At 40.8% G+C, this 13407-nt stretch overlaps 1 protein-coding gene across 7 annotated transcripts in view; it reads left to right on the top strand.

The window, feature by feature from the left end:
- exoc6 (exocyst complex component 6) overlaps positions 1-13407 on the top strand; it is a 74117-nt gene that overhangs the window by 27973 nt on the left and 32737 nt on the right. For all 7 annotated transcript variants that reach the window (XM_032502857.1, XM_032502856.1, XM_032502855.1 and 4 more), the window contains exons 3-12: positions 467-514; positions 708-798; positions 1722-1767; positions 5507-5560; positions 7005-7155; positions 7350-7505; positions 9130-9198; positions 11201-11284; positions 11998-12044; positions 12174-12294. In XM_032502857.1, the coding sequence (XP_032358748.1) occupies positions 467-514; positions 708-798; positions 1722-1767; positions 5507-5560; positions 7005-7155; positions 7350-7505; positions 9130-9198; positions 11201-11284; positions 11998-12044; positions 12174-12294 (867 nt within the window). The remainder of the gene's footprint in view (positions 1-466; positions 515-707; positions 799-1721; positions 1768-5506; positions 5561-7004; positions 7156-7349; positions 7506-9129; positions 9199-11200; positions 11285-11997; positions 12045-12173; positions 12295-13407) is intronic.

Raw genomic sequence — 13407 nt, 5'->3', positions numbered from 1 at the left:
TGGCTCTCAGCCTCAAGCCCAATGATTCCTACTGAAGACTTCTTTAAAAAAAAAATGTAATTCAATGTAATTGATCAGTAATTTTCAGCTGGTCACTGTAGTTTTTAGCCAACGTTACTCAAACAGGAAAAAGTCAATTTTTTGCGAACAATTTTTTTTTAGCATGTGATTAATCCATATTTATGGCTCTAGTGAGTATTTATTTTGTTTGTTTGTCGGATTGAATAATATACAGTATGTATGTTCATTATAATGAAGAAACATGGCACAAGTGCAACAGTGTGGCTCAGTGATGTGTTTTAATAGTTTTTGGACAACAATGGAGCTGTATGGAAAGGAGCAGAGGAATAAGACACATGGTATTTACAATAAACAACAAATGTGTGGGAACCATGGGTAGAATGAAAGAAACAATAAACAGATTATGAGGCTGTATGCTTAAACTGATGTCTGTTTGTTTTGAAAGGGTCAAGTGACGGACACTAATCGAAGACTACAGGAGGCTGGGAGGGAGGTAAGACCAAGTATGCGTGTATGCATGAATGTGCAGAAGACAAAAAGTGCTTTTTACTGTGCCGCCAGGACACATGCCTGCTCGTTCACTGCAAAGACAGTTCTGAATTAGCCATGACCGTTCTTTCACCCAGTCGTTGGCCGCGGTGGCCCCTGTCTCATTGTTTCCTTCCATTGTGTATCGCTTCCCTCAGGTGACGGCTCAGACAGAGGAGGTGATTCGCTGTCGGATCCAGCAGAGGAACATGGCCACCACTGTAGAGAAGCTCCAGCTCTGTATACCAGGTACCACAGCCCTTGTGTATCCAATATGACGGCCACTTTAATTCTAGTTAGGGCTGCTCGATTATGGGAAAAATCCTTATCTATTTTTCTCATTCTGAACACAAGACAACATAAAAGTTTACTTTCGTTTTTCTCAATTACTTGTGAGGTTAGGAGCCAAACTCCTAATCACGATTACAACATTGATTTATTACACAGCTCTATTTCTAGTTAATGAGAAATGTTCACCTCAGGGTGCCACTGGAGCCCATCGGTAAACTAAAATAGATTGTGGTTTGACCCTTTTATCTTGAGTTGGATTAAGGACATTTTTTGGTCCATTATGTTTTGAATATACACTACTTGTCAAACGTTTGGGGTCACTTAGACATTTCCATTGCACCCCATTATAGACTAAAAACCAGCTGAGATTGGCTGTTTTTTTAACCAGGGCAGCAGTTTTCAGATTACATTAATGTGCTTTCATAATTGCATAAGGGTTCTCTGTTAGTTTTTTAAAATGTTGTCAGATTAGTTAACAGAATGTGCCTTTGGAACATTGGAAAGAATTGCTGCTGATAATGGGCAATGTAGATATTGTATTAGAGATCAACCACCCACTCAGATCAGCCATTTGAGTGCTACATGTGCTGTTATTGGGCACTGCTGGTGATTATGTTGAGACAATGTTAAAATGTTAAATTACCAACTGTCTTTTTCTGTTTTATGTTGTCTGTTTTTTCACTGTTTATTTTAAATATGGAACTATTGTGCTGCGGTCTTGGCCCGGACTCCCTTGTAAAAGAGATCCTGAATCTCAATGGGATTATTCCTGGTAAAATAAAGGTTTAAAATAATTGTTTTTTAGGAGCAAAAGTTAGTGAAATTCTTAAACAAACAAACCCTGCAACAGATCCAATTATCTGTCTTCTTTTCTTTTTCAGTGCTAGAAATGTACAGCAAACTGAAGGAGCAGCTGGAGTCCAAAAGGTATCCATCCCACAAGGCATTTCATCCCAACAGGACTAATGTAGGCTATAACTGCAATATCAGAAACAATGTTCCCAGATTCTGAAAGAGTAACTTCACCCAGTCTAATAATCTGGCTTGCCTTAATGGTGACAACATCCTTTTCCCCACCCTGTACAACTGTGATGTACTGTACAATAGTGCTATTCTTCTTGTGCGTTCCATTTGTACTTGGAAGTGGGATTTGTAAGCTCGGAACTCGGACAACCTTTGAGTACTTCCAGCTCAAAATCCAATATGGCTGCCCCTTGCATCAACAGTTGTAACATAAAGTATTAGCACTTGTGTCTTATTTGTGTCTCACAAAATCAGTTGTGCGTTGTTATCAACTGGTAATGCTAACATTGGCTGACATGGCTAGAGCTTACCCTACAATAGAAAAATTCGATTTGTAAATGGAAGCCATTCAATTTGGGTGTCAAGTCATTCCCCACATCTCCGCTGGTTGCAAATACATCAGACCAGCTGTGATGTAGCGTGGTTCCATAGCACTACAGTACATTGCTGCTGCACAGGTTTTGGAAAAAGCATGGTCTCACCTCTTGTTGGTAGGGGGCGTGGCCAAAGGTTCAACATCATGATACCTTTCAACCCATAGAAGCTAGTGCAGCTCTTTTTTGTCTTTTTTTCCAAAATCCAGTGTGGATTAAAGCCCACTTCAGACCAAAGATTCGCGCCAAGACAAAACCATTTTAGAAAGTCGCGGAGAAAAGTTTCAGAGGTCTGAACCGGCCCGTCTCAGCTCGACTCAAACCAGCTGATGGTGTCGCTGTGACTCAGCGGTTTGAGTCTCCAGAGGCTGTTTCTAGAACCTGTTTCAACAGCTAATAGAGAAGTCATCTTGTAAAGTCAGCTACAATAAAATGATCAATAACGTATTTCATTGCTGTTACAAACTGTTAGCGGAGGCTCAATGTGCACCTGCAAGCACGTACAGTCAAGTGACTGAAGAGAGGGAGTGCCTAGGACGCAGCTGTGAGGGACTTTTTTTTTATTCAAGGGGCTACCGGAGGAGTTTTGGGATCTTTAGTCAAAATAGACCCTCCCTATTCCAGCAATACATTTTTTTAATGGCACTCCAGAATGATTGTGAAACAAGGCATGGCCCTCCCCAACAATTTATTGATGCCTTCTGTTCTGGTTTGCACTTGGCAAAGATGTCCAGATAGCCACTGTTTTTTACAACCATGACATACTGTACATGACTTCTTTCTCTGCTTTTTCATCTTACACATCAAACTCCACCAAGATGGTGGCCATTTTAGTAGATTTACTCACATATTCGGGATGCAGTATGCAGTCCCAGAACCATTCTTTTTTGATTGTTTGTCTATTGAAAAATGAGGCAAACAGTTTGAAGGCCAAATCCATTTCCAAGACACCACATGGCTTGTCTTCATAGGATACCAGCAACTCCTCCAACACTCTATGGACTCCTCGTAATTTTGGAGCGTCAATAAAAAAAAAAAAACTATTTTCTTTAATGTTTCCTCACCCAACAGGGTCTGGAGTGAAACTCTTAGGTTTTTGTGCCTCCAGCTTCCGTATTTTTGCCCTCAGCTCAATAGGCCTACCTGTGATCGTGGGGATAGGGTCAGGTGTGGTGCATTGTGGGGATGGAGGATGGTGCGATTGTTGTTGGGTCAGACCCATCTGCTAGCGATGAAAGAAGCCACTTTGAAATGTTGCTGTTTTCATGAATACAAAAGATGTAAAATGCTAGCCTGACAAGCCAGTCCCACATCAAGATGGGTATGGGAAATTATTGGAAGGGCTCAAGCCAAGGGGCGGGATAAACAGTTGTGTTTCTAATTCCCTCTGCACGCAATAGGATAGCGCTACAACCAACCAGAGCAGCGCTGGTTGATAGATTCAACTTTTGCCTTATCCGGTTGGCAAAACTCTGAACACATCTTCCTTTTTTAAGATTGACTTCAGTGCCGTTTGTGCTTTTCTTTAAGAAAAGCATAACTCCAAGTTTTCTAGAGTTGTGGCCAAAGCTGTTTCAAAAGCCCGCTGTTTGCCAGCAGCAGCAGCAGCAGCCATCTTTGTTTTCAAGTAGCAGGGAATTCACGCAGAACCGTTGCAATGCTGCCGTCAGTACGTTAAGCCCGCCCACCGACTCTATACATGATGTGATTGGCCTGACCAGAATTTGCTTTTCTCCAGCTCGCAAGCCTACGGAGAGTTGCTAGACTGACCCTAGCTGCAAATTACATTTGCTGCCGCTAGGGTGCGTCTAGATTTCTAGCCTATTAAAATGCCTGTACGAAATTCATTTACACATACTACCAACATTATTTTGAGCTGGATGAATATCTGCAAAGTATCTCTTGAAGTTACTTCCACGTAAATCAATGGACAAAACTATACACAATACATCTTTTTGTTGTCCATTCTAAAGAAGGGTTTTTGTTAGCTAGACAGAAAAAGCTTAGCAATCAAGCACCCTACCAACAGAGTCTTCCAAAGCTACCAGGATTCATAATGAAGGTTTCCACTGCTTTGTGGTTTTTGACTGAACTTCATATTTGCCCCTTGAACTTTATGTTTGGGTTGAACATTATTTTTACCCCGTGAACTTTATTTTGGGGTTGAACATTATTTTTACCCCGTGAACTTTGTGTGTGGTCGTATTTACATGCCTGTTGGTATGAAGAGGGAAGGGGAGTTCACTTTGGACAGTAAAATAATGACCCTTTCTTGTTCATTACTGTTTACCAAAAGGAAGAGGCCATTCACAAGCAGGACAATTGACCCTCAGTGTGCCCTTGTTCACAACAAGGCCCCCTCACTGCAGCTCTGTCACGGCCCACAGCCAATCCAAGGCAATTAGACCATGCCGGCTACCTTGTGGGATTTGTGTGTGTGTGTGTGGAGCGTACTTGAAACACTAATGACATAGCCTATACACTTACAGTAAATTGGAATGAGTTTGTTTGCCGCAAATGCACATTATTTTCAGTACTGTATGTGCCAATGCTCAGGTCACATTCTGTTCAATGGCCTACCACTTGCAGTCTTTGTGTCCTCCGTCCTGGTACTCTGCACTCTGACAAACCTTTTCACTGTACAGTTTATGAGGCTGTCTTCTGTTCATGTGTAAGCAACACATTTTACACTCACTGACCGACCAATTAGATCCCTTCACAGCCTGCCTATCCGCCTAATGATGGGAGCTCAGCACACTGACCCAAGGCTGAACCCTTGTGATGTGTGCGCTAGGGTTGTACAAAATACCTCGAAGCTTCATTCATAACGTTGACATTCAAATTCTAAATCGTTTAATTATGTCATTATCAATATATTTTGCACGTCTATTCATTCTTTTTAAACCTGGTACGTCTGCACATTTACAGATAAAGATTAGGCTACACTGAAAGTATTAGTATTATCCAATTTGTATAATTTTAATGCAGGGGGGCTGCGCAGGATTGTTTCCTACAGATGCTCAGTTTTCCTCCCACCGTTGCCCTGGACGTAGGCACTGGCATTACACCTGGAGTTTGTCCCGGGCCCAATGCTTTTTTTTTTAGTTCGGATGGTTAAAATTAGCTGAGGTTACATTCATCCCAGAGCTCCAACCCCAACAAGCTGCTTAGGTGTTCCTATGGGCACCTGCTTATTGTTGAGAAATTGAAATTGTGAACCTGTTATGATTAAAGAACCCAAATTAAAGCTATGCTGTTTGTCTATGCAGATACTATGCAGCGTTAAAAACCATGGAGCAGCTGGAGAAGGTCTTCATCCCCAGGTAGGATTATACCATCAAGGTTCTGGAAGTACAACTCCACTGAAATTCCTTTGAGTAAATATGATATTTACCCCCTGTATGCTTCCAAGATGGCTCTGAAAAGTTCGTAGCCTGGTCCTAGACTGCTTGGCTTCACAGTCAAATCCAATCGTTGGCTCAGAGTTATCCCATGTTACAATGTTAGAAGTCTCTCAAATCACAGCAGGATCCACTTCACTGTTGATGCTCACTGTCTCAAACAACCATTACATGACATATATATTTAAATAATATAATATGAAAATATATATCTATAAATCAGTTCCCCTGAAGAAGAAGAGGGCACAAATATTAAACTGTAACTGTACAAAATCAAGATTTATTTTTGATTAAATGTTACAAGTTGCTCCTGATGATGATAATAGTAATACATTTTTTTTATTTTGGTTAAAAATTCTCTTTTAAATTGACAAACATCATATTTGTAATTCTTGGCTCAATTCAAACAGGATCAAAAAATAATTTTCCTCTCCCTGTTAATTACCGTTCATAATTTTTTTTTAAATTGGTCCAATGGACCAGCAGTAGAAAGGCGTGATTTTGTCTCTGTATATATACTTTTTATGCAAGGTGTTTGCCTTCTTTTTACACAGAAATGGATCATAAAGTGTCTACATTTCTTTTAAATTAAACTACCGATGTACAGGAAACAACTTAATAACTCAGTGAGCGTATTTGCAGTTTTGTTTTGAGAGTTTCTGTTTTTATTTCTGGTTTGCCTTCCTCCCCACTGTTTTCATTTAAAAAACGAACAGCTGACAGTAGATTGACGTTTCACAGCGCTCCAAAATCTGAAGAACACCAATCCCAAAGCAAAAGCTCTCCGTCTCGCCTGCAGCTAAAGCCTTAGAGATGAGTTGATAACATTCTGTGGGGTTGTCACTGTAAGTGACAGCTTTCATATTACACATGGTCATTTGATCATTGATCAAAAATTGATAAGTGCAGCTTTAATACTGATTCCTTCTTCCTATCCAACAACAAACAAATTACAACTCATTAAGTCAAAAATGATGCCATTTAATTGGGAAGTTTTACTATATATTTTTTGTTTTCTTAGAGCATTCTTAAAAACTGGTGAATATAATGGAAGTAAGATAGATCTCAAATGATGGTGGAAGAATTACCACTATAGCCCAACTGCCATATACGTTGCCTGGGTTTTAGACACTGATGGCTAGATGGTCCCATTATTGTATTCCATTGATTTGCCAGCTGTTGTATTGCTTCTTTTTCATTTAAAATTTAGGTTTTTTCCCTCACATTTTAAAATAATAATTTTTAAAGCTGTATTTTTGCTAAAGCTTATCATATGGTCAGAATCTCATACCGGCCCATGTCTGGGTTAGGTATTACTTTTTGAAGTGGACACACAACTGCATTGATTTTGCTGTGTCTTCTGCAGGGTGAGTCAGTACAGGTTCTGTCAGATCATGGCTGAAAACCTGCCCAGGCTAAGAGAAGAGATCAAGGAGATCTCCATGTCAGACCTCAAGGACTTCCTGGAGAGCATCAGAAAACACTCGGACAAGGTTGGAGAGACCGCCATGAGACAGGTACGACAGTTAGTGTTTTAAAAACTATTCCAACAATAGATGGGAAAAGGTGTTAACTTTGTGTGTATATATATGTGTGTGTGTGTGTGTGTGTGAGTGTGTGTGTGTGTGTGTGTGTGTGTGTGTGTGTGTGTGTGTGTGTGTGTGTGTGTGTGTGTGTGTGTGTGTGTCTGTGTGTCTGTGTGTCTGTCCAGGCACAGCAGCACAGGACCTTTAACAGTGCCGTAGCCAAGCAGGCCAGTATAGGCCACTACACCAAGCCGCTGTACTCTCTCAACGGACAAACACACACTCAAAACGGCTTGATGATCGACGACGACACAGGAGACGAGGAGGAAGCAGATGAAGAGGTAAGGAAATTTTTTTACAATTTGATAATTGTATTCATCTTTTCCTAAACTGGGATTTATTTGTTGCCCCAGACTACATGGTGGTTAGTTTACTTCTTTCTTATGTGATAGCAGCTAAATGTCAATAGAAAATGCACGTGGAGTTGAGTTTTTCTGTTATATGAACTAGTGCAGTTCCCGTTCAAAATCAGATAGACCTCGTGTGGCCGAGTTAGCTCAGTTGGTAGAGCAGGCGCACATATGTAGAGGTTAACTCACTAAAAATAATCTTTAAAAAAAACGACAGCAAATAGACCTATATATAAGCCAGTATATATAAAAAATAAAAAAAAAATCCAGAAACGTGTAACAAAACATAAACAGATTTCCTTAAATTATAATAATTAGTTTTATCACAACAGAACAACACCAAAATGTATATATATTAAAGTTTTGATTAGGGCTGGGCAAGTTAACGCGTTATTATCGCGTTAACCAATTCATTAATTAACGGACAATTTTTTTATCGCGCGTTAACGCAGTTTTTATTATTTCTTTATTATTGTAAAATTGTGTTGCTCACAGGCTTTGTAAATACTGCAAAGTTGAATTTTCTTATCACCGGAGTACTTCCAGTCTGAAATATCACCTTGACAGTTGATACCAGCAAATCATTCAACGAAACACACAGTGTTTTTAATCGCTGCCCAGCTCTAGTTTTGATGAATAAAATATAGAAAAATAGAAACTTAAGATGTGAAACTTGAAGTCCTTTGAAGAAAAACACATTAACAAAAAAAAAAAAAAATCGCCAACAGAGTATTGCCAACAGAGACATTGTAGAGCACCTTCTGGTGGACAAACACTTTTATTTTATTTTTTATATATTCATTCATATTTAATATATTTAATATTGGATTTTTAGTTTATTTTTTATCGGCCAATATGAATGATTATAACGATAGTTCGGGAAATGCCTAATATTGGCCGATATTATTGACCCGCTGATATATTGGTCGGGCTCTATTATAAAGTAGATTTAATTAGCGGAGGGTTAATGCCACAGCACAGGAGACGGCAAAACCCCACACAGTTATCCAAATGACGTTCTTTGAGAAAGTTGATGAGGGAAAAGCTGTGAAAATCAGGAATACAGCACAGTGACTGTAGAAAGGGCTGTGTGGTGTCCAAGTGGTGTTTGTGATGAAAAAGCCACGCTCGCCGGACTGCTTTTCCTTTCTGTTCATTTCACATTAATGAGCAACACGGTGGTGGCTGGAGAGAAGAGGGATAAATCTCCGGGTAGAACTTGTTACAGGAGATGCTTGGACAGATTCAGAAAAGATGTTTTTTTTTTTATTTTACCTGTACATTTGGAGTAATTAGAGCCGCCATTAGCACTGTCAGATAGACAGGAGTACTATAACCGCCAGACCTGAGGAGGGTCTGTGTCCTTTTGTTTGCGCTGATGTGCCCTTAACGCCACATCCCCACACACACAAAAAGCAGCCCCCGCCTCACATTTATTTTACATGCCGTAACATTACTGTAGTTTTTAACTTGTTTCCACAGCTGCAGCGTTCACCACTGCAGAATAAATATAGAGAAATGTTAAAGAAATGTTTTTCTCATCTGTGTCTGACAGATTCTCACAGCTCAAGACTTGGTGGACTTCTCACCTGTCTACAGGTGTTTACACATTTACACTGTGCTGGTAGGTGTCTTTCTGTCTCTCTCTCTCTCACACACACACACACACACACACACACACACAAACACACATCTTTGTGGGGAGACCATTCATTGACATAATGCATTCCCTAGCCCCTTACCCTAACTTTAACCATCACAACTAAATGCCTAATCTTAACCCTTACCCTCCCCCTAATTCTAACCCTAATCCTAAAACCAAGTCTTAACCCTCAAACAGCCCTTTAAAGTTGTGGGGTACAGCATTTTGGCCCCACAAGGATGTCAGGACCCCACAAGTATATTGTAGGTTTTTGGACCCCACGGATATAGTTAACAGCACAAGCACACACACACACACACACACCACACACACACACACACACACAATTGGCGGGTAACGCTGTCAATCTACCTTCCACGTTGGCAGGTAGCCAATGAGAATTGAGTGATTCAGACGCGTCTACTATCGGTAAGCAGGGTACGCAGTTGCTCACTGGCCCGGACCAATCATGGGCCTGCATTGCTGGAAGACATTGATTGACAGCCGGGTTCCCTATTGCATTTTCATTACTTGCGACAATCCCAGCAGTCCCACGTGCAGCCACTGACCAATCGGGAGTGAGGACGGGTCAAATTCATTTCCTTGTTTCTGATATGAAGACGAGACGTGTGTGACTCGAACATCTCACATTTACAAAACTTACAGCGAAAGACCGTGCAAAACATTTCAGACCATCCTACCAACCTGTATACATTTCATCATCAATGTTGCTTTTTCACTATAAAGTCGCAGAAAGTTGCTGCTGGGCTGCTGCTCCATTCCCCCCGCGACCGACTCACGCACACACACATAAACACACACACACCATCACACACGTTGGATGCAGGAAAAACCGCAGATGAGATGTACAGGATGACAGCTGAAATTGAGGACAGCTACATTATTGTAGGTGCAATGATAAATCAAAGTCCAATATTACCCCGTATGAATGTGTGTCCCAGCCCGGGATAGCAAATTTATGCTATCCTTATTTATGCCTTTATGCTCGATTATCAAGGCGGCAATCTACTAGTAAGGCCCCCCTACTACTAGTAGGGGGGCCTTACTAGTAGATAAGTAGGCTACCGCAAACAGGACAGGATAGGATCATAGAGATACAACAATTCCTGTTTTTCACCTTTTGAGGCAAAAACAAAACTGGCTGGTAAAAAGTTCAGGCCCTGCACACACACACACACAATTATTCCAAAACCTAACATGAGGAATACATGACTACCTCACTTGGCATTTCTGTAGGACCTCTGCTCTAATGTACCAGCCCGCTCTCTACTGATCACTTCACCACATACACTAAAAAGTTTACTGTCATGTTAGAGCAGTGTTTCTCAATTTGGGGCTACTTTGGAGCACTGCAGGGGGTACGTGAGATGATCAAATATGTCCATTTAAAAATGTCAGTCATGAATAATTCCCTGAAAAATTATACTATAATATTAAATAAATTTAGTAATGGATTTTAGACATTTTAAGTAGCATTTACAAAGTTGGCTTTTTCCCTCCAAAAATGCTTTGCTCTGGGCAAGGGTTACTTGGCTCAGAGAATATTTCACAGGGGTTACATTATTGATAAAGTGTTTGATAACCACTTTGTTACAGGACTCTAGCAAAAACCGGGTTTAAATCCAAGTCCATCACAGCAGAACAGCAACATCATATTGATCCAAGGCCTATTCATACTGACTTCTACATTTCTTGCCTACTGCTGCTTGAAGCTTTCTCCAGAACCATTGTAATGTACTTAGAAAATGACCCCAAAGCGATTAATACACACACACACACACACACACACACACACACACACACACACACACACACACACACACACACACACACACACACACACACAGAGGGTCCTCAAATGTATAGTTAGATAAAGAACATCTGGCTTGTAACACTGGACTTATTGTGATCTATTTTCCGTTGTCAGTAACTTTTGAAGTCCGTTGTATTTCTGTGTGTGCAGGGGGATCGAGAAACATTTGAGAACTACTACAGGAAACAGAGGAAAAAACAGGCCCGGCTAGTACTGCAGCCACAGGCTAACATGGTGAGCAACACACAAGCATTATAGCAAGCAGAGAGCATTACAGCCAATGGCTAGTACAGCAGCAGTATCATGAAACACACATGTAATGCATATTTATTCAATTTAAAGGACCTTATTGAATTTGTAGTCCATACCATTAATTAACATTCCTAACTCTATTTTATTGGGCAAAATGTTTTAGATAACGCAGCTTTACCCACAAACGTAGCAGAGTTGATAGCCAGTTACGGAAATAAATAAACAAATAAAAGGTTAAAGCGCTGAACTCCAATTTTGACTTAAAGCCACTATGTGTAGCATTTGAAAAGTTCTGTTTTTGTTGCTTTCTAGTGGTGCTTCTAGCCCCAAGGACTTCATTGACTTCTACCAGGATTGCAATGCTATCAAAATAAGGTTAAAGATTATATTGTAAGATAGAATTTCAACACATAGTGGCTTTAAGTAAAAAGCATAAAGGCAACATAAAAGATAGCCAAGTGTTTTTTGTATATACTGTATATGGCATTGTTAAAAGTTAAAACATAATTCTTGATTATTACTTGTTTTAGAAGTTTGAATTTCCCTGAATGCACCAACAACAGTTTTCAAAACAATCCTTGCTCCCAAATGCAATATCATGTAATGACCACCACATATAGATAATATGTTAACCATTCATGTACTGTGTGTAAACATAGCTTTTTGTGTGTGTGTGTGTGTGTGCGTGTGTCCAGCATGAGACTGTGGAAGGCTACAGAAGATACTTCAATCAGATTGTAGGGTAAGGTCTTCCTCCCATTTTCACTTAATTGAAAGAATTGTATCTTTAACATCACATTCTCAGTTTGCTTTGTTTTAATCTGAGCATAAATAAGGGATTTTAGGTGTTTGTGTTTTCTGTGTGTGATAGGTTCTTTGTTGTGGAGGACCATATCCTCCACGCCACGCGAGGGCTGGTGACCAGAGCGTTCACTGATGAACTGTGGAACATGGCCCTATCTAAGATCATCGCTGTGCTCCGCACGCACTCTGTAGGCCCTCACACACACACACACACACAGCCACTCACACACACACACATACATACACACACGTACATACACACAAACACACCAAGACACACACATGCACGCACGCACACACACTCGCACAAACACACACGCACACACACACGCACGCACACACACACACACACGCGCGTACACACGCACTCACAGGTATACAAACACACACACAAACTTACATTTATGCACGCAATAAAAAACACACACGCATACATGCACGTACACACTCATACACACACAAATGCGAACACACACACATGCACGCACTTACACACACGCATACATGCACGTACACACACACACACACACACACACACACAAACACACACACACACACACACAAACAGCAGGGAGAAGACTATGAATGGGAAGAAGACTTTTTAGACTTAATAGAGATAATAGATCCTGCTGTGGATCTATTTATCCTGGAAGAACCTTCATTCACTGGCTGACACACACACAAACACACACACACACACACACACACACACACACACACACTGCGGAGGTCAGTGCACCCACAAACACACTAATGATGTCACTCTCAAGAGAAAAGGTCAAAACACACATACGCATGCTGCCAAAGAGGAGGTCGTTGGGGCCTTAATGAGAGACAGATTGCAACAATAACAGCAGATTAAGAAGGCATATTCCTGACTGCTGGGCTCCAGTCAGTTGTAAATGACCCAGAGGATTATGCTAACAGGGCAGAGAATGGGCCACACAGCGTGGGGTGAAAAGACTAACAAAGGCCCTGGTCTCCCCCCTGGCCTCCAGCCCCTCTGCTGGGCCATGACACAGGCAGCTCCACACTGCCAGGGTCCTGCCCTTACAACCAGTGCTTGACAACCCCCACAGGGAGAAAGTCTTTTTCCTCAAACCTGGCCATTAGCCAGTCCACTTCTTATTCACTGGAAAATGTCCAAAACCCTATGGCAAATAATACAAGGTCTTCTTACTGTTAGTTATCCCTGTCTTTTAATAAAGAAATAAAGAAATCCCTCACTACAAGACCAATTCAATAATACAAATTAAAAGACTGCTCTTAGAGCTGCAAAGATTAATTGATTAATCAATGAG

This window comes from Etheostoma spectabile, chromosome 21 (assembly GCF_008692095.1).
Source record: "Etheostoma spectabile isolate EspeVRDwgs_2016 chromosome 21, UIUC_Espe_1.0, whole genome shotgun sequence".
NCBI classification, from domain to species: Eukaryota; Metazoa; Chordata; class Actinopteri; order Perciformes; family Percidae; genus Etheostoma; species Etheostoma spectabile.
Note: the sequence above shows the minus strand (reverse complement) of the source record. Positions and strands in the feature narration are given on the sequence as shown.